This window comes from Rhinichthys klamathensis, unplaced genomic scaffold (genome assembly GCF_029890125.1).
Source record: "Rhinichthys klamathensis goyatoka isolate OS25496 unplaced genomic scaffold, OSU_Roscu_1.1 h1tg000004l_1, whole genome shotgun sequence".
NCBI classification, from domain to species: domain Eukaryota; kingdom Metazoa; phylum Chordata; class Actinopteri; order Cypriniformes; family Leuciscidae; genus Rhinichthys; species Rhinichthys klamathensis.
In genome coordinates this window covers 4,554,856-4,579,721 of record NW_026606557.1, presented here as the reverse complement: position 1 = coordinate 4,579,721, position 24,866 = coordinate 4,554,856, and the positions used below count along the sequence as shown (strand labels likewise).

At 38.3% G+C, this 24,866-nt stretch overlaps 1 protein-coding gene across 12 annotated transcripts; it reads right to left on the bottom strand.

Moving 5' to 3' along the window:
• Window positions 1-311: 311 nt before the first annotated feature.
• On the bottom strand, window positions 312-22,885 carry hgs (hepatocyte growth factor-regulated tyrosine kinase substrate). 12 transcript variants are annotated; one of them, XM_056251908.1, is made up of 22 exons: window positions 22,779-22,885; window positions 20,958-21,042; window positions 20,775-20,850; window positions 19,778-19,870; window positions 19,268-19,391; window positions 18,405-18,457; window positions 18,240-18,308; window positions 16,108-16,232; window positions 13,865-13,951; window positions 13,068-13,197; window positions 10,788-10,886; window positions 10,611-10,706; window positions 10,491-10,529; window positions 9,662-9,823; window positions 9,367-9,580; window positions 7,078-7,250; window positions 6,864-7,004; window positions 5,436-5,613; window positions 5,178-5,305; window positions 2,876-2,971; window positions 2,677-2,763; window positions 312-1,088 (listed from the first exon to the last, which is right to left on the bottom strand). In XM_056251908.1, exons 1-22 carry the CDS (start codon window positions 22,813-22,815, stop codon window positions 993-995), a joined length of 2,388 nt encoding a protein of 795 aa, XP_056107883.1. In that variant the 5' UTR covers window positions 22,816-22,885; the 3' UTR covers window positions 312-992. The 12 variants fall into 12 exon arrangements, with proteins under 12 accessions (XP_056107883.1, XP_056107892.1, XP_056107908.1 ...); XM_056251917.1 differs by having other exon boundaries at window positions 9,367-9,577; XM_056251933.1 differs by having other exon boundaries at window positions 13,086-13,197.
• Window positions 22,886-24,866: the final 1,981 nt, after the last annotated feature.

The window sequence follows — 24,866 nt, the reverse complement described above, 5'->3', positions numbered from 1 at the left end:
CTCAATTATGATTCAAAATAAACGACTTTTAAAATGTGACCGAGAAATTGTCATAATTATGATAAAAAGTTTTAATTGATGTAAAAAGATTGTCACAATCATAACTTTTTAGCATCATAATTTGAACTTTTTAACCCAATTATGACTCATAATATTGAATATTGAGATGAGAAGTCAAAATTGACATATTTACAATATCTAGTCTCATGATTTTGACTTTCAACATTTCAACAAATATTAAATTTGTGAATTTTAATCTCCTAATTATAACTTAGTATCGCATAATTCAAATTTTCATTTCCTAATTATGATTTTTCCAAAGCATGAGCATCTCATGTGGTGGAAATGGGCTTCCATAAACAATAAATAAGCGATTTTTTTATTTATTTAGGACCATTAAGAATTTTATGCATTATTTTCATGACAATTAAATACATTTCCACCCAAATTCTTACCAATGTGTCAAGATGAGTTTATGTAATTCCCATAATTGTCAATAGTGAGTCTTATTAATGTTACAGTTCGTTTTAAAAACTGAAATCAGTATAAAAGGCAGAATAACAAATATTACCATTGTGTATAACTACTTTACAGTTGAAATAATACACCAATTTTGTGCATTACAACAATAAGAATGGGGTGAGAAGACGAGTTTAATTGTTGTAACTAATGTCACAATACCCCAAAAAGATCTAAAAAGGGCTTGGTTTCCTTTATGGGGTGGGTTCTTTTGTTTTGGGGGTAAAAAGTGACCCAGACATTGGGTTTTGTGAGATTCATCCAGCTGTTCCCCACCAGCTCCATCTGTAGCCTCTCCTCCTTCGTTTAAAGAGACAGGGAAGGGAGAGGGACTCAGACGGCCAGATGCTTTTACTGTGTTTGTACACCTTCAACACTTGTGGAGCGAGAGCAGGTGGAGGATAATGACCCCAGAACCGGCAGGGTTGGATGTAGTGTGCTGGACTTGGCGGGTGAAGGCATATGATGAGCGATCAGTCGAATGAAATGAGCTGAGCCTCAGCACTGCCCGGAGGAGCCTGCGGGTGCTGCTGTTGGGATTGCTGCTGCGGACCACCAGGGGGAGCCATCTGCTCAAAAACATCAACAAACAGTTGACAGTGTAAACATAATGTGTCTACTGCACATTTTTGGTAAATGTGACCACAAGACGGTACTGAAATTGTAAAAATGTGACGATACCAGCATTTCCCTCTAGCATTTTGAGCGCTGTTGAACCGATTCTTAAACACCTCTGGTTGGCCATTGTGTTCACTCGCTCAACATATAGGTCTACAATGATTGGCTATGGCCAATCAGAGACCTATATTTTGAGCTTGAGAATGCACAAGCCAATCAGAGACATATATGTTGAGCGCGTGAATGCAATAGCCAATCAGAGACATATATGTTGAGCGCTTGAACACACAAGCCAATCAGAGACATATATGTTGAGCGCGTGAATGCAATAGCCAATCAGAGACATATATGTTGAGCGCTTGAACACACAAGCCAATCAGAGACATGCACGTTGAGCGCATGAATGCAAATGGCCAATCAGAGACATATATGTTGAGCGCTTGAACACACAAGCCAATCAGAGACATGCACGTTGAGCGCGTGAATGCAAATGGCCAATCAGAGACATTTATGTTGAGCTCGAGAACGCACAAGCCAATCAGAGACATGCATGTTGAGCGCGTGAATGCAAATGGCCAATCAGAGACATATATGTTGAGCGCTTGAACACACAAGCCAATCAGAGACATGCACGTTGAGCGCGTGAATGCAAATGGCCAATCAGAGACATATATGTTGAGCGCTTGAACACACAAGCCAATCAGAGACATGCACGTTGAGCGCGTGAATGCAAATGGCCAATCAGAGACATTTATGTTGAGCTCGAGAACGCACAAGCCAATCAGAGACATGCACGTTGAGCGCGTGAATGCAATAGCCAATCAGAGACCTATATGTTGAGCTCGAGAACGCACAAGCCAATCAGAGACATGCATGTTGAGCGCGTGAATGCAAATGGCCAATCAGAGACATATATGTTGAGCGCTTGAACACACAAGCCAATCAGAGACATGCACGTTGAGCGCGTGAATGCAATAGCCAATCAGAGACATACATGTTGAGCGCGTGAATGCAAATGGCCAATCAGAGACATATATGTTGAGCGCTTGAACACACAAGCCAATCAGAGACATGCACGTTGAGCGCGTGAATGCAATAGCCAATCAGAGACATGCACGTTGAGCGTGTGAATGCAATGGCCAATCAGAGACATGCACGTTGAGCGTGTGAATGCAATGGCCAATCAGAGACATGCACGTTGAGCGTGTGAATGCAATGGCCAATCAGAGACATGCACGTTGAGCGTGTGAATGCAATGGCCAATCAGAGACATTTATGTTGAGTGCGGGAACACAATGACAAACCAGAGGTGTTTAAGAATCCATTCAACAGCGCTCAAAATGCTAGAGGGAAATGCTGGTATCGTCACATTTTTTTAAATTTCAACACTGACTTGGTACCGAAGTCAGTACTTATGACAACACTACCATAAGGTATAATATGTCTAAGATGTGTAAAAAATACACTCAAAATGGTAAGAGAGTAGTATGCGAGTAAGCTATTCCACACAATGAAATGTTTAACTATAAAACCTCTGACCTGCTGGTACATAGGCTGCTGCCCAGGCATGTAGGGCTGTTGGGGAGGCATGTTGGGGTCTTGTCCTGGAAGAGCGCTCATCATATTCTGCAACAGAAATCAAACTTTACATCCTGTATGGTTTTTGGGAAGGACATCAGATCTGAGACGTACAGGTTTAATGCAAGCCACGAATGTGCTCTGATATAGTAAAGCATACCTGCATGTTGTATGGCTGGTAGCCCATGTAGGCAATACCATTGGTGGGGGGAGCCTGGGACATAGGGGGCAAACTCTGAGCTTGGGACACCACGTTCTAGAGAAACAACATGTAAACATTCAGACCCAACATTCAACCTTTATGCTACACAAAGCAGACCTGCACTTCCTGAAGGAAATAAAAGTATTTGTTAAGGCTGGGAATAGACATACATTTCATGATTCGATTTCGATTGAGCTTGAAATTCGATTCAATTCTGATCTTGATTCAATTCAATTTGATATCAATTCATTTGGAGATATATATATATATATATATATATATATATATATATATAGGTACAGTACGTCAATTAATCCTGAAGGTAAAAAATCTTTCAACTAAAACAGTTAACTATATGGGGAACCTGTCAGTTGGTACATTACTATAATATTTAGAGGTTAAAAATAACAACAGACTTGTATGCATTTAAATTATACAAGGCAGTTTTTATAATAAAGTTGTGATGATAATATTTTAATGACAAATGTTTCTACACCAATAAACATTTAAACGGTGGCTGTCAAATAAACTTGTTTATCATCACAGATTTATTCAAACGTACATTAAATATTGAAAAACAGCTTAAGTAAAAATATAATGAATATGACAAAATGCATTTATTTATAAAAATGCTCTTCTCTAGAGGTCATTTTTCTAGCTAATTATCGAGTTTATGGACACAGTGAATGGGTTTTCTGAGATAAATGTAACGTTACGTGACTTTACAAGCGGTTTTATCTTTCCGGGGTAAAACACTCATTGAACGAGTACATGTGACATGATACATTTCAGTAAGTTGTCTTGTATCTTTCAATATACCTTCTGATGTTCATTCATGTTCAGCTCACGTGGCACTTAAACTGAGATGCCACAGCGATCACATTAAGAGTGCCAAAACAGCACTTATTGTTTGAATTTCTAAATAAAATTGACATACAGTGGTGTGAATAAGTTATTACCCCCATGCTAAAGTTGCCTAAAAAGAGGAATAAAAAATCATCTTTTGGAAATTGATCTTAATGCCTTAATTAGAAAAATGAGGAAAAATCCAACCTTTAAGGACACCAATTTTCTTTGTGTATGAATAATGTATCATAAATAAATAAATGTTCTTCCTTAAAATACAGGGTGCATAAGTCAGGCCCCCCCTATGTTAAATTCCCATAGAGTCAGGCAGATTTTTATTTTTAAAGGCCAGTTATTTCATGGATCCAGGATAATATGCATCGTGATAAAGTTCCCTTGGCCTTTGGAATTAAAATAGACCCACATCATCACATTCCCTTCACCATACCTAGAGATTGGCATGGGGTACTTTCCATAAGATCATCTTTCAATGCAAATCAAACCAGCTATTAGGCTAACTGAAATAACACCATGCCAATCTCTAGGTATGGTGAAGGGAATGTGATGATGTGGGATATTTTAATTCCAAAAGCCAAGGGAACTTTATCAGGATGCATATTATCCTGGATCCATGAAATAACTGGCCTTTAAAAATAAAAATCTGCCTGACTCTATGGGAATTTAACATAGGGGGGGCCTGACTTATGCACCCTGTATTTTAAGAACATTTATTTATTTATTATTCATACACAAAGAAAATTGGTGTCCTTAAAGGTAGGATTTTTCCTCATTTTTCTAATTAAGGCATTAAGATCAATTTCCAAAAGATGATTTTTTTATTCCTCTTTTTAGGCAACTTTAGCATGGGGGTAATAACTTATTCACACCACTGTATATTGAAAACTATGCCTATGTTTCATAAATACAAGGAATGCAAGAAGTGCTGCACGGGGTGTAACTTCAGTGTCTCGGTGCTTTTTGGGTGTAGGGATGCTTTCACTCATAAGAAAACAAACAAACAAAGGCACTCGAGTATTAGTTTTTAGAAAAATATAAAAAGCCTTTATTATTTCATGGCTTAGATTTTAAAAACAGGTGACAAGCAACGGCACACCTACGCGTTGCGGCACAGACTACGTTTCATTTCAAAAGTAGCAAACCACAAAACGTATTTGGGTTTATTGGATGGGGAGTACGTTACAAATAGTGTTTAGTAAAGTTTTGTTCACACATCAACTGAAAGCAACAGAATAAAAGATTAATTATTGACATTTAAGAATCCATATCAGTTCATTGAAGTGAGAATCGGATAAAATCAGTGTTTTCAACCCAGCCCGAGTACTTGTAACGCAGTAAAAGAACATGATGGTTTTAGGTAAATGTAAGGCTTTGATTCTGAACGGGATGTCCTGACCTGGTAGCCCTGCGTGGGTGTGGGCTGGTAGTTAGTGTAGGCAGGGGTGGTTGTGGGAGGGGCTTGTCCAGGGGCGACTGGCTGCCCGCTGGTGCCTGCAGGCTGATACATGTAAGCCATGTTGGGATCTAAAAAAAAAAAAAAAAAAAAAAACAGTGGGCAGAGAATCTATTAATAAATTTGAACAAAATAAATTGTAGCACATTAGAAGCTGATCTAGTTAAATCGTTAACAAAAGGTAGAGGATGTTTGGGTGACCTGCAGGCATGGCCTGGTACGGGCCACCACCGGCCGTCTGTCCGGGCTGGTTCATGTAGACTCCATGCATGGGCGACCCCTCCACTGAACCAGCAGGACTGAACGTGCCTGGATAACTGGGAGGCCCAGCGGGGGGATAAACCACCCCTCCGGCCACGTTAGGAGGCAGCGACTGCATCTGCAAACAGAACATTACAAACAAGGCTGCAACAACTAATCCATCAAATCAGGGAGAATGACAACAATCAGAATCTGATTATCAATTAATTGCGTCTGTGCGTTTTAAGTCCAGTGATAATTTCCATTTCGCAGAAAGGATTGTCCTGACAGCAAGCGGGTCTCCGTTAAACTTCCCAGACTGAAGCAGGGGTGACAGAGCACTAGTTCTGACTAAAATATACATTTTGCTAAAATACTTGTTGGAGATTAAATGCAGGTTTATTATTCTGCATGTAACACACGCAACTGTAAGTGAAAAGGGACTTTTGTAATAGGGTATAAACTGTAATAATGTTCAGATGAGTGAACGTTTGCATTCCTCCTACAAGTTAACCGTAGTGCTTTGGTTTTGATTTATCATCATTTTTAATTTAGTGATTTTAACTTAATATTATAAACACTTATAATAGGCTTACCATAGTAAGTAAGTAAGTAAGTAAGTAAGTAAGTAAACTTTATTTATATAGAACCTTTCACAGATAAAATCACAAAGTGCTTTACATGTACTTGTGAATCGCCATCATAGTGAATCAGGGCAAGACAAAAACATATTTTGAAGATAAGGATTGATCATGTATTGACCCATTATTTACATTTTGTTATTTATGAATAAAACGAAAGTAAAAAAAAAAAGCAAATAAATGTACAGTGCAGCCTACATAGATGCATGAAATATATTTGGTTTCATTACCCTCAATTTTCACATTGATTGGAGCACAACATTGGCCAGGTTGTGGAATAACATTTTTTGTAAATAATGGATTTTTCATCCGATCAATTAAAGGAATAACCAACAGATTTATGGTTTATAAAAAAATATGAAAATCTAAAAAAAACTTTGGCTTGTAAGAGGCGTTAGACTAGTTTCATGATGCATTTTTTGTCATGTAACTTTTGTATGAATATGAAACATTATGAGATTGTTAAGACTGAGATGTTTCAACTGTGTCTCTCATTTAAGCTTTAATAGCAAAAAAGAGATGGTAAGTCTGATTCATTTGAAAATGATTTAATATTATTCCCTGTATTAATTTAGTAAAAAGAAAAAAAATTCTCAGTAAGAGCAAACTTGTATATATCTACAAAGATATAAAAATGATATATTTACTTGTTAACTTATATTATAATAGTATTCATCATGACTGATGACTTCCTCTGCACACTATGGCAGGCTGACGGTGTCAAAAGTGTGTCTGCAGCAGTGCGCACCTGTGAGTAAGGCAGAGAGAAGGCAGGCATCTGCGCTCTCATCTGAATGGTGTGTTTCTGCTGCTCCAGGCGCATCTGTCTCTCCTTCTCCTGCTCCTGCAGGCGCTGAATCGCCAGCTGCCTTTGCATCTCCAGATACTCCTGCAGCAACCAATCACGGTCAGTTTCCCCCCCTCCTCACGTGATTCAACGGTAAAGCAGAAAAGCAACTTGCCTGTTTCTTCTGCCTCATGATCTCCAGTTTCTGGGCAAGCTGGATTTGTCTCTGTCTCTCAGCCTCCTCGGCAGACCGTCGCAGCTTCTCCCGGTGCTCCTCTCTCAGAGCGTTCAGTGCCGCCCGCGCGTCACGCACCTGCGCCAGCTTGTCCTGAAGACCCTCATAGTACACTGACAGAGAGAGAGAAGACAACATTCAGCATCTCAAGACTCCAATACACTAACAATAACACACCAGTAATCGCTTAACTACATTTACAAAAAAAGACAAGTAAACAATCAGTAATAAAATAAGAACAAATAAACAAATTGCATTCGATAGCACAATATAGTAGAATAAAGAGCAATGAAATGAACATGGCTTTAAAGTTTTTTTTTAGGTGGGTCTAACAGTATATATTCAATACTAAAGAAATTAAAGTAATCAGATGTAAAATAACACTGGATAGTTTTCATTTTAAAAATCAAATCCAGATTAATGCTTACAATTAAAGTTACAGAAGTGATTCAGTCAAGAGCAGCGAGTGATTTTCTCTGTCTTTGGTTCTCTGATCATCATGACAGACATGTTTATGAGGCTGCTGTCACTTTAAGAGCGTATGCACTGTTACACAGCATGCGTTATCTTTCTCAACTAATTAGATTTCAAAACTGACTGTTCACCTGAATACTTGGCAAGACGGGCATTTTCACAATTTTGTATGTATTAGACCGTTTAAGCTCAATAAGCCACGAAACAAGTCACTTTGGTTCTCGCGAGCTGTTTGAGAGGCGGCTTTATGTGCGCGACACTAATATAGATCTCAGTGTTGCACGTGCTTTTGATGAGAGTGTGAACTTGCAATTAAGACTAAAATCATGCGCAATATACAAACACTATTCAACTGGAGCGAATGAGAAGAGTGAGTGAGAGGAGGCGGGTGTGTGTAAATAAATGTGCAGCTGGTGTCGGTGTATCGATACTGCAGATGAGGAGTATTGGAACGTTTCCGATATTTCAGTATCAATCCCTATCAAAATATTGATATTTTTGACAACACTACTCCCCCCTACCTACTTAACTATCTGAATATTGTTTTGATCCAAGTAATTGTCCCATTTTACAAAACGTAAATTGAATTTAAAAGAATTTAACAGTAAAAATAAAATGTGGTGTTTTTGGTAAAAACGGGAAAGAGCTCACTAGCTGATAATGAAACCATATTTAGATTATTTTCATTCTTAATAATTAAAGGGATAGTTCACTTTGAAATAAATTTTTGGTATGTTTTAGCTTACCTCAAGGGCATCCAAGATGTAGGTGTCTTTGTTTCCGCAGTAGTTTCAATTTTTATATTTTTAGGTGAAACCGTTCTTGTCTGTCAGTCATATAATGCAGGTCTATGGTCACCACCTCAAAGAGCATGCACAGAGAAGTCCAAATTAAACATGATTTAATGACTCGTAAATGTAAGTACACATTGATGGCCTAAGACACGAAACGAGCGGTTTGTGTGAGAAAACGAACAGTATTTATATCGTTTTTACCTCTTGTAAACACAGCCACGTCCAAGTGATCTGAGGGCGCGGGCGCTTCGGTCTGCGCAAGCGCCGGAAGTGACCCCTTCGCGCGTGTACGTCACTCATTGTTTACACAGAGCAGAGATTGTAGGTAAGACGGCTAATTAAAATGGTACTAATTTGCGCTTATCCGGGATGTTTAAACCGTCGTAAAAGAAAACAATTACGTATGCTCGCGCGAACTCATCCGGGAGTGGTGAGTTTTCACTTCCGGTGCTTTCCAGCGCTTGCGCAGACCGAAGCGCCCACGCCCTCAGATCACTTGGACGTGGCTGTGGTTACAAGAGGTAAAAACGATATAAATACTGTTCGTTTTCTCACACAAACCGCTCGTTTCGTGTCTTAGGCCATCAATGTGTACTTACATTTACGAGTCATTAAATCATGTTTAATTTGGACTTCTCTGTGCATGCTCTTTGAGGTGGTGACCATAGACCTGCATTATATGACTGACAGACAAGAACGGTTTGACCTAAAAATATCACAATTGAAACTACTGCGGAAACAAAGACACCTACATCTTGGATGCCCTTGAGGTAAGCTAAAACATATCAAAAATTAATTTCAAAGTGAACTATCCCTTTAACGGTTGTATTGAATAGTAAATGCAGCGTTTGACCAGATCACATGTTTTGGAGGCCAATTTGCACCTGTATTTAGCACTGTTCATGAATGTTGATACCAGGTGGAAACGGGCCTGAAACACAAATACGCCCTCGTGACTCACTTCTTTTTTCATCCAGCTGGTTGAGTATTTCCAGCAGCTGTGGGTGCATGTTGTTGATGGACTGGAAGAGAGAGAGCACGGAGCTGTCATTGGTGATGCTGCGGCCACGCATGTGGTTGCTCTTCATGCGGTTAAGGAAAGTGGTGACGGCATTCTGCAAGGCCTTCAGGAACTGCTCGTGGTTCTCCTCAGATTCTCCATTCTGATACTGCTGCTGAAGAAACAGACGCAAGACATTCAGCGGAGAACATGAGTAACGTTAAACAGCGACTATCCATTTTAGAGCTCCAAGTACCTCCACGATGTTGATGGGTTGGACTGGAGCGTGGACTTCCACTGGTTGGCTGATTGGCACGGGCTCAGCCAATGAAACAGGAGCAGGAGCAGAGGGGGTGGGACTCTTGCGAACCTCTTCCTGTTTCTTCTCCCAGTAAGTTCTGTTCAGGTAACGGGCCAGCTGAAAATAATATTTCACAATATTACTGTATTTTTGAGAATGGAAGCTTGTTTTCACTATGGAATAGAACAATTTAAAAGATAATTGCGATTTTTCTGACTTCTTTTGTGAATTGTGAAAGATAAACTTGCAATTGCGAGTTATAAAGTCAAATTCTGAGGAAAAAAGACGTACTTTTTTTATAAGAATTGCGACTTTTTATCTCACAATTGACTTTTTTTTCTAATTCTCTAGTTTTCTTTAGTCAAAGTCAGAATTCTGTGATACAAAGTCGCAAATTGATAGAAAAAAAAATGTCAGAATTGAGAGATAAAACGTATTTTTTCCACTTGGACTTTATTATAACTCGCAATTTATTTATTCAGTGCTGGAAACAAGCTTCCATATTTGAGAGACTTTTTTCAAAAACATTATTTTAAAAAAAAAGTATTATTTTGCCCTGTAGTTTGCATAACTTCAGCATATTTACTTTACTAATACACATTCATAGTCTTGACAGGAGGGTAAATAAATGAGGATTTTTGCTTTTGGTTGAACTATATATTTTTTGTGTTTATTGCCTAAAATCGCTTGTACTCCTCAATTGTAAGTCACTTTGGTGACTTGAAAAGTGTCTCCAAAATGAATAAATTCAAGTGTAACTATTCCTTTAAATGATTGTTTTTACCTCTGGATCCACGTCTTCGGCTGACGGAGCCGATGAGTTCTGAAATGTAAAAAGGGGAACAATTTAGCCTCTAAACATAAATGTTATCTTCAATTCATTACTTAAATGAAGGTCTCTTACCACAGGTGAGGAGTAGAGGGTGCTGACAGGAGGGGCAGAGGAAGTCACAGGGGTGGGATCTGCTTTGGGGTAGGCAGAGTAAGGGTTCTTCTGTCTCTGTAAACACACACACACACACAATCATCACGTGCCCCTTCGTTTCTGCAGACAGCAGCGTTAGCTTGAAGCCCGCCTCACCATCCTCTCCTTCTCCTCCGCTTCACTCTGAGACAGTGCGATGGCCAGCTGCAGCTCCTCTTCCTCCTGCAGCGCGGCCTCGTCTCTTTTCGGAGGCATCTGAGGAGCAGAGCAGCAAGAGGTGGTCAGGACGAAACAACAGGCAGGTGAGGAGAGGGGGCTGGGGGCTTTAATATTTAAATATTAGCAAGGCACACATAGACATTTTGGCTGACACATTTTAAATAACAATATTGGCCAGTATTAAAACACTATACTATTGGGTCTACAAAAAAAGGGGGTATAAGAACATTATATAAAGAGTTTACAGTTTAAGTTGAAATGAATAATAATTAGTAATTAATAAGGGGTCATATCACTGCCTTCCACCGACTGGGACAAGTTAAAGAATAATAAATAAAATAAAAACACCAACACTGATACTGATATACTGTACATCTATATTAAAGGTGAAGAGTGTAATTTCTACACTGTTAACGGCACCAAATGAAACCGCAATATCTTTGCCCGACAAAACATTGGCTCTACCTTTGGTGTGAAACTGCTTAATTGGTGTGAAAATACACCACTAAAAGTTTTTAGTCAGTAAGATTTTTTTAAAGCAATGAATACTTTCATTCAGCAAGGATGCATTAAATTGATCAAAAGTGACAGTAAAGATATTTAAGGCCCCGTTACACTTCAAGCAAATTGAAGAACAAACTGATAAGACATCAAACACTGAACAAAATTTGTTTCGGGAGTTTGAAACAGTTGGTTTGTTCGCCCCAGCTGGTAAACAAACTACCACTGGTCTGTGGCGATGATGTAATAGGTGGGTGTGGCTCTGAGGCTCCACCTTCTTTCACGTGGAAATCTTCATTTCTTCTGTTCGGTTTCTGTTTTTTCAAAGGCTGACGAGCTTAGTGGTTAAAATGTATTTTATTTTTAACACTGTTCCTGGTCATTATAATCCCGATGTTTGTCTGTGCGCTGCACATTTTACGGAGAACAGCTTCCAGAACCAGAATGAAGGCTACACACAAAAGCTTCTCCTTAAATGGAGCAGTTTGTCGGGACAATCTGTTGTTAGTGGATCAAAACTTGTAAGTATGTCTTATTATATGTGTTTGCGTTTTCTTTCAACAGTTCTAATTATAAGTTTTATGTTGCTGCTACACTCTCCTGCTAGCCAACATTAGTGTTAATTTAGTGTTGTTTACTATAGCTTTTGTAAGCTCTTCCTTTTGTAAGACTGTTCACCGCCCCTTAGGAAAATTAACCATGTTTTTGTGATCAATTACTGTTTGTGTAACCATAGTTTTCCGACAAATATCATGATTAACTGGTAGATATCATCGGATCTATAATGTATAAGAAATACATACAACTCTGAAACATCCTGTGAAATCCACGCTTGAAATCCATTTTAAAATTTACACTAGAGAAGAACTAGAAGTTGTGAAGGAGTGTGGCATTTTGTGAACACGCGCTAAGCAAGCGTTGCCAATCACAACACACTGGGCCAGCCAACCAATCACAGCACATTTCGTATTTCGGAAGGAGGGGCTTTATCGAAAACGGCGCGTTCGGGACAGATTGGGAAGAACGGCGCTGTAATAATGTAAAATATGTGAAAAATAATGCGTTTTTGAACAATCAAGCATGAAAGCATATTCTAGTACACCCCAAAAACAAAATCAAGACTTCGTTAAAGTGACGCGACTGGAGCGCTGGATTGCGGAGCTGGTGCAAACACATCCACATAACTATGATCAGATGCTTTCTTAAAGGGTCATTGTCATATTCATCTAACCTTCGCTCTCAGCAGCGTGGACGGCGTTGTGATGTTCACTAACATTATATCACCGCTCACGTATTGCAAACTTCTTTTTAAGCTCTAAGCGCAGAAAGATGACTTCGCCGTGAGTATAAGAGACTTCGTGAGAGACTTCTTTCAAAAACATTTTATAAAATCTTACCAACCCCAAACTTTTTAGCAGTGTTGCAATTCTAATGGCAAATAAACAAACTATTCTGTTTGGTCAAACTAGTGGCACAGAAATGATACACTTCACCTTTAAATGTTGCGTTCGTTACTGATTGGAGTGGGATTGACAGAAAGCACACAAACTCGACAGTAATATGTGCTCTCACTCATGAGCCTCAAAATTGCTTTGCATTTAAGATCCAAATAAACTGGTGATGATGATTAAACTCTTGTTTCTATAAATGTTGGTGGCATGCTTCATAATTGTGACGCCCATGAGAGTGAGCCCTCTATGAAATGTAACTACTTACTGCTTCGGTGGGCACTACCTGAGACTGCTGGGACAGAGGGCTGGTCAGGTACTCAGGGGGAAGCTCGGACGGCCCAGCGCTGGCGGCCTTCCCTTCAGCTTTTCTAGGAGGGGGAGAGAGGGACGGGTGGCTGGTGAAGAGGAGGGTTTAGGAGACACAATCAACCTGGTCAATCTCTGGAAGTCAGCAGGATTATGAACATGAGGGACAACTCAAAAGATAACATTACAATACGAAAAGATATTACAATACAATAGATAGAAATGACAAAAAAAAGAGAGGGGGGGGGGGGTTAAAAGTAGCAACATTCAAAAACCTATTGAGCTACCTTTCTATCAAATGCCTACATAAGCTACAACATTACTGAGATGGGTCATAAGTCACTGATACGGGACACTCAATTTTGATCAATAATAAAAGTATTAATTAGCAAAAAAAAAAAAAAAAAGAAGCGTACTGTCCCCAAACTTTTGAATTAGGGCTGAACGATTTTGAAAAATAATCTAATTGCGATTTTTTTTAAGCTCTTTATCTTCTGTATTATTCTACAAAGACAAGCAATAAATCATTGTATGGTATGACCAACACAATATTAGATAGATTAAACATAAACTGTTCTTTCCTGTAGGCCAGACCTATATGTTACAGGGTTTTTCCTGGGTTAAAAAAACACACACAGTTAAAAGTAGCCCTACCCACGTGATCTGCGAGCCCAATACTGACGATAAATTTAAAATAAAAGCAAAAAAAACAGTTAGTGATTTTTGCTCATCTTATTTTGATGTATGATCTCTTACCTTGATGTTTGTTTCTTTTGTTCCTCACTGTTTACACTTGGTTGCTCACTCTTTTTTTTGGGCCCCTCATTTTCTTCAGGACTGTGGCTGAGAATTATTCAGTTTACAAACTCTTCCAAATTATATATATATAAGCTATGCAATTATCAGACACCGATAAGATCCTTCTTTGCTAGACCTGATCATTATTTGGGTATATAATATCAATATTAAAAAGTAGCATTTAAAAAAATAGCATTAAAAAGTTTATTTGAACTAAGTCTCATTTTCTACAATACACAATAAAATTAGCAGCTAGCTAACAACAACTTGCTTAATTCTGGTTTCACCTCACTCCAAACTAAACTAAATGATTTTATTGGCAATTTACTACACACTTGTCATATAAATAACCTGAAAATACAGTGGATAATTAAGGCTAATTCTTACTAGCCACTCTTGCTAAATGGGGTAAAGCACACTTGCGTTCTCATTTCAGAGGTGTTCTGAGTAAACGATTCGTTATACACTAGTGATGGGTTGATCATGAACGATTACTTCATTTTGAACAAATCTTTATTATGACTCGAGTTGTCTCAGAGGGTGATTCGCTCATTTTGTGTTGACCGCACATGCGCAACATCCTATAGGTTCTGTACAGGAAACAGAAATGATTAGTTCACCTCCTTAAGTCTTCGGGTCTGAGTTGTTTGTTCCTTTGTCATGTAACGTGACAGCTGTATTGGATACAGAAATACTCAAACTTTCTTACAAACAAGCGCGCAGTCAGTTTTTACGTGATATGTGTCCGGTCTCATATTGCAGGTTTTTTTATTTCTTACAATTTATAAATGTGCAAATTTCTGTCATAAAAGTTCTTCTCCATAACACTGTGGTAAAGAGTTGGTTAACGCTTTAACCTTTATCCGAATGATGCGGAAAATCACTTTGATAAAGCAAATACCTACATATTATAACAACATACATTTACGTGACAAAAGAACGAACGACTCGAACCAAAAGACAAGAGAAGTGAACTAATCATTTCTGTATCCGGTACACACTGCATAGCTCAGCTTATGGGGATGTGACGTGACAAACGAACGAATGGCTCAGATCGGGAGGTGAGGTAAACCTTTTCTCTTATTCAAAATGTGATCAACGTTGCGCAAGTAGATGTGTTGGGAGAATTTGGCCGTTAACACGTAATTATATTCTGCTGAAATAAACAAAATTACGTGAAAAAAGATTTGTTCATTTTGATGAACGAGATTCAAAGATCCGAGTCAGTAAAATGATCCGAACTTCCCATCACTATTATACACCGATTCAGACAGTGACGTCATATTGCGATATTATCGCAAATGCAATTAATCGTTCAGCCCTATTTCGAATGGTAGTGTGTCAAACGCTCCCCCACCCCAAGCATGATACTCGACTCACAATTGATTTCAAAATTTGGCAGCTGTATGAAGATTCTTACAACAAAAAAAAAAAAAAAAAATCTCCTTTTGTGAGATTTCATTTTTGTGAGAATTATTATAGGCCTCATGACAGAAAAAAACTAAATGAACAGCACAGTAGCTGTGTTTCTATCCACTTATTTTAATAAGAATTTGGGGATATTACATAAAAAACAACAACGCTGGATGGAAACGTCAAGATCTGAGTAAATTCAAAAAATTTAATTGAGGTGGAATTTTTTTTTATCCATTAAGAAGAGATGCGCATAAACTATGATGGAAACACATTTACCGAATAAATCTCTCGATGCGCTACAACAAACCCATGTAACTTTGCCTCAACAGAGGATGTGATTGGATAACTGGACTAACCAGCAGACCAATCGCATCACAGCATCTCAAATGTTGGTTTGATCGTTCTGAAATGCCTGAGTCTGTCATGAATGATTTGCTTTAATTCTAATTGCGTTGCCAAACATAAGGCGTCCGAATACAAGATAACACGACCGTGTCTGCGTTTCATCTGCGCGCTCTGAACTGCAAGTCAATAATGATATAGGAAAAAGAGCCTCAATGGCTTCCCCAATCACAGGAAAATTCCCATATGTATTACAGATATTCTGCGCCAAATACCCAGGAGGCGACGATTTTGTTTTCTTGAACACAAGGTATGGAAAGAAACGCTGCTTTAGTCGCAAATGTGTCATGCGTTATTCCAATTTTGCGCATAAATTAAATTCCCAACAGTGAATTGAAACATTGCAAGTTATAGCCTAGATATCATTCTTCACATATACTCACTTGTTGAGAATCTCAAAGCAGGGCTCACACACTCGCACCTCCTTCTCAATGCCAAACTTGGGAATGGTAGAGTACTTCGAAGAGCACTTCCCACAGAAGATCTGCCCACATGCCCTGCAGTGGTGCTGAATGAAGAGCCACCAGCCATTATACATCATGAGATCAGCTTATACGGGCCAGTGCTTCTCAAACCTGTCCTGGAGCATCACTACACATTTTGGATGTCTCCCACATCAGGCACCCAATTCGAAGCGGTGTTTGAAATTGCCCCCTAAATTCCCTACATTACTCCACTAATATTGTCCACTTGAAGGAGTGAATGAATACGAGTGAGTGAATTTGGACACTGAGTGAGTCCCGGATGGGCAGCTGATTTTGCATAGTTTTAGTTCTTGCAGTTTAATTTTTGTTTATAAACTTATCAAACTGGCAGCTCCAGTAGTAAAGAAAAAAATGATCTTGAACTCTGTCATGGAAACTAGCATGTCTAAACCTTAATTAAACAATTATCATTTAAAAAGGAACTTATACCAGTATGATATTACGCCGTACCCACATTGGACCAGCAGTTTGAAAAATGGATGGATGGATGATTCACCTTAGAGCGAGACGCGAGAATTCATTCGACGTAGGGCTGGGCGATATGGCCAAAAAAATGTATCACGATATTTTTTTTTTATATCAGTCGATATCGATAATTATCACGATAAATCTTTATTTCTTTCAAGTTTAAAGGCAGATTTTTGCTCCTAAGTGAAAGTTGTATAAACCAGAGCGTTGTGGTTTTAAAAATCTGAGGTAGAACATTCAAACATTTGTCATTTTTCCTTAACAAAATAAATATCTGAAAATAAAAATATTTCTTCAGCAGTTTGCAGTGCAGGCTGCAATATTCAAATTACATGTTTTGTCTCGAAATGTATATTTGACAGTGAGTTGACAGTAAATCTACATCCTAACTCAAGCTAATGCTACTATGTTAAATTTATGTTCATTAACAAAAACAGTAACATCTGTTTGTTTGTTTTTTTAAATTTAAGGACCACATTTTTATTTTGTAAAATGTAATATTCTGACTGTTTGAGTTTTATTAAAATTAACCATTGGTCATCCAGTATCATGCATTTAGATCATGATAACCACAGATTAAACCAGGCATAGCCTATAGCACCTCACTATCATGGCAAAATGTAACTTTATGGTATTTGTATGAAAAACAGTAGCCTAACAGTTAAATACATTAAATACTGTAATTATATTCCATTAGTCATTTAATACATTGTCTACATTAATACTATTATACAATTCAATATGTATATCCCACATTTCATGGTGCAGTTAATATTACTAGGCTAACGTTACAGTAAATCCATGGTAGGCTAAATGGATTCAGTATCAATTCAGATTCTGACTGTTTCGCTGCGCAGTGTTTCTCCTGTTTGTCAGCGGTGTTTCATCTGCCTTTAAACTGATTTAAACTGGACATTGTGTTCTTCGCTGAACTTTAGCGCTTCTCACTGGATCTCGTGAGCGAGACGATCAGAGTAAACGCGTCTGCTCTAGTGAGCTTGCGCTGCCATTTGGACTTTGAGCCGAGCGGATAAACGGTCCGTGAGGCGCGCGCGGTTCAAATGAGTTTCGTTCCGCTTTTGGCGCATACACATTGTCGAACATTTATCGACCTCTTGATATCGTTTTATCGAGAAAAAATATATCGCGATAATTATCGTTATCGTTTTATCGCCCAGCCCTAATTCGACGTGACAGTCACAGTGCATTATGGGTATTCTCTAGCCGTTGAGTGCACATAGGTTGTACACTCATTATTGCGGTGCATTGTGGGATTGAATGAGAGCACTCGATAACGTACAACATGGTTTCGGACACCGCTAAAAATGGCTGTCCCTTCAAATAGTGTCCTATTTAAGGGTATATGGGGGCGATTTCGGACACAAGTCTTGCAGTCTGTACTAATGAGCTGATGAGTTGAATCAAGTGTGTTAGATGAGGGAGACATACAAAATGCGAAGTGGTGAGGGTCCTCAGGTCATCTTTTGAGAAACACTGATATAGGCTACTTCATAAACTTTATATAGCTCAGTATGGTAGATTATCAAAGGAATGGTTTGTACCTTTCGGGTCATAACACCAAACTGAACCCTACATCTGTGACACTCCTCTGCATCCACCCAATCAGGGGCCTGACAAAAACACACACACACACAAAAAAACACATGACAAACCAAACACCAGAGAGTGTGCAGAACGTATTCGCTTTACTCAACAGTTATTCTCACCCTCTCTGCTGCAAACATGGCATCACTCTCCTTGAACTCTGGGAAGACATGACCTGTTCAAGTAGAGGTGATTGTGTTTCTTTAAACAGTGTCACAGCAGTCATTAAGCAACTATTGTTGTTGATGCCACATTCACACATACAGCATTTTTAGCATTCTGTATAGTTGTCGTAGTAGATGTTTGTACAGTTGCATCCCCTTACATTGTTGGTAGGCAGCACAAATGCTCAAAACAAGTGGTCGACATTATATATCGATATCATCAAGGCCAATATATCAGACGATATTTGTCAGTTTTTAATTGTCGATACTGGCTGGCATATGTTTTTCTGTATGTCCAATGTGTCGGAAGTGAGACTTTTATTTTGAAAGCGCTGAGAATGCCAGTGCCTTAGCATCTGAGCTCCCATTCTCCATCTTTATCAGTTTATTCTCTCTGTTTATCAGTTGTCTAATACTTTTATTAGACAGAACAGTTAAACAAAGAATGTAAACGTTCCACTTAAAGCTATTATAGCATTTGTTTTTTCTATTATTAGTAATATAATGGCAAACGCTACAATAGGTCCTAATCTACCATCAGCAAATACACATTTATATCATTAAAACAAGTCTTTGAATATCTAATAAGCATCTAATTTCACAAACTTGCATACGTGACTGTCTGCGTGACAATTTTCGTCATTTCGTCATCTTATTTTATGGACATTCTTATTTAAAACCGAATCAAGTGTTTTTGCTATTTATTTTGCATTGGCAAGTGCAAGTTTGTTTATAACTGGCAGTAGTGTATAACATATCATATCATTTTGGTTACTGCAAATCGCTGTACGTGTGAAGTCCCTTGAGTTTATGAATCTTACCTTCCACCTTCATGATCTGATAGGTATCCTGGACGACTTTGTACTTGGGCTCGTTGCGGAAGGCGTGGGACCAGGCCTGGATCAGGTAAAGGATCTTGTTCTTCACGTTCGGTTCGGGTTGTTTCTAAACACAGAAGAGTCACACTCTCTCAGTGATGGCTTAAAAAAAACAAGCTCTGAGCTCTGACCTCAGAAGTTGCCTAACCAGCTCATAAAAACACACACATGAGAACAACAATATATCAAGCCTCAATAAAGCCACCTCAAATCCTTCTCTGGAGTTGCCAATCTCACAGAAAATCAACAAAAGAACTCCAAAACGTTTAGTTTCTGATTTCTGCTGGAACTCCCCTCAGCGAAATAAACATGTGACGACAAAGACACAATCAGGAAGTACAGTTTAGCATGATTCACTGGGTCTGACCCACTTGGAAAGATCATAAAGGCGGGGCCAAAGACTTTTTAAAGCAACAGTCTAGAGACAGACAGGTTGAGTTTAGCAGCAATCACCTTGAACAGCTCCTTCAGCTCTTCCATTGTCTGCTTACAGGCCACTTCATCATGAATGGTCTGGCCACAGTTCTTCACCACTGACTCCAGGACCTGTTGACAAGCAAATGCTAACTTACACACATGACCTTGACTGATCGGGGGCACAATACAAAACTTTTATTTTTATAATCTCTTGGATTAACTATGTATGCACCCAACATTAAAGTGCTACTCTTATGCTATTTTAAAGGTTTCCAGTTTTGTTTTGGAGTCTCCTACAATAGGTTTAACTTTACATGCATCCAAGGTCAAAAAAACACTTTCATTTTCTCATAACATACAGTATATTGCAGCATGACCTCATTTCTCATAGTGTCTGAAAACAGTTTGCTCGAAGATTCAGTCTTTCTAATCTCCTTCTTTCAGCAATCCTCCTCTGCTCTGATTGGTCAGATGTCAATTAATGTGTTAATGCAAAGTGTTAATGCAAGTGTCGTTTTTCATTATTAGGCAAGTGGCTGTTTTCATTAAGGTAGGCTACCTTGATTTAATTTAATTTAATTCACGCCTTTTTTTCTCTCTTTCTGCCTTTTTAGAATTACACTTCACTGGGGTATGCACAAACATATGCATTTCGATGACATTACTATTATTATTTTGTGTAGGACACAGACATATTTAGATGTCGTAATTCCATGATTTGTTGCGTCTGTGTTATGTTCCGCATGATGGCCCTGTCATCTAACAACCAATCACCGTGATCATTGCGAGGAAGCTCGTGCATGAGAATTCACGTCATCCATAGCAACGAAGACTCACTCTTAGTTTAGGAGTCGTCATTTTTCCTTACTAAGAGTAGGTCTGAAAGGCGTTGTGAATAACTTTTAAGAGAAAACTCCTAGCTAAAATATTTTAGTGCGATTTAGGAGTACTCCTAGTGGTAAGATAAAAATCTTTGTGAATACGGCCCCTGGTCTAGAGTGCTCAACACATAATGAAGATGATTGACACTTACCTCAAGAGCATAGAGCGCTACATGTGGATTTTTGTCATTGAGTTTTTTCTTGATGGAACCAATTGCATATTTTGCCCTGGTGGTGGGAAATGACAAAACAGTACATAAGGAAGTCGAGACAATATTTATGACTCCTGCTCTTACACTGATATGCAAACATGACCAAATGTTTTATGTTCTTACTGCGTATCGCCTTGCCGAATGAGGTCACATATCTGCAGAATGGACTCCCAGTCGGTCTCCAGCAGCAGCTGGCTGGTAGCCTTATCTGTAAAGGATTGGAGGATCACATGTCTGATCAGAATCAATTCTCTCAAGGTCTGTTTACTGAAAACATGGGAAAAGAAAGAGGAAAAGAGTAAGACCATGTTCAGGTTTGACAGTATAGACCCTTTTGCGCCGACGTCACAATTACTACAACTTTTGCAAATAACAATTGCGGTCCTGGACAGTGAGTGACCTTACACATTAAGATAAAATCTGATTTTCTCCAGCAATCATTGTTAAAAAACAAGCTTAGCTAACAAAACTTGCTAACTAGCGTTAGTGAAGCGGTCAGGGGAATCTTCTGACTCCACCTAAGCTCCGCCCACAAAAAAAACATTACCATGTTTACCAACTGAAAAGGGGTCCATAGTAACAAATATGCACTTTTACCTATACGATACCGAAGAAAAATAATAATAATATCGTCCATAATATTATTTAAGTTTCTGATTTAGGGCTAAGTAATACTATATATATATATATATTTGAACTGTTTAAAATAATAAAAGCATGTTTTTCAAACTTTTTGGGTTTGCTTAATTGTATGTGATTATTTTGTATTTTTTTTATATTATGTGCTTACATTTATTTGATAGCATGTTTTCATTAAGTATTTTTTTTAATTATTATTATTCTTGTAAAGCACTTTGAAATACAACTTTGATAGGTGCTATAAAAAATTATGTTTATTCTTTTTATTCACTAAATGAACAAGGAATAACAATACAGAATATTCTTAATTTATATGCACCAATAATATAATACAAACAGCATTTACCTACATATTTAAAATACAAATTACACAATATGCACAAAAAAAAGAAAACTTTAATTGATTATTTTGTTGTTGTTCGATATCTCACTTTAAAATGATTTTACATGTTGCCTATAATTCAAAATCAGAAATGTACACAATTTAATTAATATTTCACAATTACAATATAGATAGATAGATAGATAGATAGATAGATAGATAGATAGATAGATAGATAGATAGATAGATAGATAGATAGATAGATATTTGTGAAGTATTGGAAATGGATCTGATGTGTGAAACAGGAAGTTACGGTTATGTGGTGAATCTGTATGTAAGTGGACCAAAACATCCTCTCTCTCTCTTTACAGCAGTTCTCGATTACATGAGCAAACAGGAAGAACCAACCGTGACTAACGGGAATACACTAAAACACACCTTTAAAATCCTCAAATGACACTTTTCCAAAAGGTGTGAGCAACTGAAAAAACATAAATATTTATTTGAAACGCAATTACAATACGCCAAATTAAATGTGCGGTATAGCCTAATTGCCTTGCCAACAGCAAATTGTGTCAATGACAAACCAAATTCACTGCCAATGACATCAGACACACACGAAAGATTACATAAAGGGAGAAACGCATACATGATTTGTTATTTTATGATTTTGTAGCTTGTGAAATAGAGGCCTGAAAATAGCTTTAGCTCCGGTGCGCTGCTAACTAGCTAACAATATAACTTAATTGATTTATTTAAGACAATAACAACACAAAGTTGAACTGAACTGAAAAGGATAGTCGCAATGTCATGTTTAAGTTCGTGTCACTGGTGTGTTTGAATGTTCGATGGGGAAAATAAAGACAATAGATGTTGAGGGCTGACATTACCGTGACTATTGAAGCTGGCCTAGCGTTAGCATTAGCAGACTCATCGGTCTGTCAGTTAGAATTAACACCGAAAACATCCAATATAATACATACCCAACAGTCTCTCAAATGTTCCGCCGCCTTTGCCCATGTCTTATCTCTGATATCTGGACGATCTCTGAGTCTGTTTAGCTGTTGTTCACCTGTGTGAATAAGCAAAGCGAGTTTCACTGCCGGGTAACACGCGCATGCGCACAAGAAAGACGCGATTGTCAAATAAAAGTCCAAGTTACAGTAGCATAGTCACTCCCTGTAGCCACCAGAGTGATAAAAAAGAGTCTGATTTGTTATTAAATGACATTAGTATTTATAATAAAAGATGTAATAATAAATATATCCTCCTGATTTGTCATGTCCTGTCTGTCATGGTTTTCCACATGTTTGTGTGCATGTGTGTGTGTGTGTGTGTGTGTGTGTGTGTCTGTCTGTCTATGGTGTGTGTGTGTGTGTGTATGTGAGAGAGAGAGAGAGAGAGAGAGAGAGAGAGAGAGAGAGAGAGAGAGAGAGAGAGAGAGAGAGAGAGAGAGAGAGAGAGAGAGAGAGAGAGAGAGAGAGAGAGAGAGAGAGAGAGAGAGAGATTTACCTTATTAATATTTGTATTATTTTGCCCATTCTAGTGCTATCACAATACAACAAATGAATGTTTTATTGATAGGTAACTGAGAATAAGCAGAACATTTCAGTGTGCCAGTCATTTTGTTATGATGCAATGAATTTGCTGCATGAAAACAACGCTGTTACTCTAACTGTCTACGTGTGTACTAAAGTGTGAAAGAGCTACCTGAATGTGACAATGCCCTGACCTGCCCTGAATGTAACAGGTGTGTCCCAATTTGTGTACTTGTGCACTATTCTAAGACATTGTGTAATAGTGTAAGTGTTCATACTGAACATTCCAACAACAATGTTGAACACTTCATGCACTCAACTGTCACAGCTTTACTTATGTAGCATTGTAGGAGCTATCAGATCTGGATCTGGATGATAAAATGACCTTCATATTTTCAATAACTTTCATACACTTGATGGAAGAATACAGTGAGAATGCGTAGTATAAGTACATAGTGTATAGTAGCTCAACTGGGGCACAACTTATGTCACCCTGGCAGACATATTGTCCCATTTATAAAAAATAAGCCCTTGTGCCAACCACCCCTTAGGCTTCTCCATCCCTTATTCTCTAGCAGTCAAGACAACAATACGCACTTTTCTATATTTTACAACCCAGGATATTCACTCGTAGCATTAGGTCATACATGAGTCACTACCTGGCGCAGTAAACAATGCAGCTATTGTAAATGCTGCGCTGCAGCATACAGTGGTATTGTACTGCGGTCTATAGATGCAGAGCAGCCCCCATAACAACAGCCAGAGATGCTCAGAGAGTCAAGACAACATGAGCAGAGAATGTCTTCATCAGCTGGACTGTTTACATGAGATTTATATGCAATTGTACATAACAAACATAAAAATGTGTATCAGATATTCTCTCCCAAAACTTGATGTGAATGATCTTTAGCTTAATGACCTTAAAAAGACCCATGTAAGATTTATGTATTGTTATAATCAGATTAAATGAGAATCTGCATTCTGTATTTCAGTTTTGAATTCATTAAATGAGCAAAATCGAAAGTTGATCGGATGATTCCAGCTGTTACTTTGCCTTCCGTTGTTATCAAAGGGACCTTCTGTTTTCTAGACATGTCTAAAAGACTAATATATCAGTCAGGCCTAGTTTTAGATTATCTGTTTTGGCTGATTAACAGTTGTAGGCCTGTGTTGTAAAATCAGGGTTAAAGGTAGGGTAGGTCGTTTTTGGTCTAAAAAAACTTTTTCCCAAATTTGTTTAAACTTTCTATATATATCAATGCATAATTAAAATGTAAGTACTCTGATAAAAAGAGTATAAAAATCGAGTGACTCTAGACCGTTTAATCTGCACTAAACACAGCTCATTATTTCCTTCCGGGACGAAACAATGGATTGGCTTAGGCGACTGTCACTCTCTCGCAACGATGGCAACACCCCCGCTGCTACATGCGCTGCCCACATGCGCGCACTCGTTTGACTCCAGGAGGGTAAGAGACTAGTAAGAGACACAATCAGTGGCGGATTTAGCAAATTGGGGGCCCAAGGTGAAGG

What these genes read in the sequence shown, in the direction of transcription:
- hgs (XM_056251908.1), bottom strand. Translation starts at nt 22,815, where the DNA reads ATGGGCAAAGGCGGCGGAACATTTGAGAGACTGTTGG. An exon ending in TTGGTGTTATGACCCGAAAG is followed by an intron (nt 16,233 to 18,239) that starts GTACAAACCATT and finishes CTCTTCATTCAG; the next exon opens with CACCACTGCAGGGCATGTGG. An exon ending in CGGAGGAGAAGGAGAGGATG is followed by an intron (nt 10,707 to 10,787) that starts GTGAGGCGGGCT and finishes GTGTGTTTACAG; the next exon opens with AGACAGAAGAACCCTTACTC.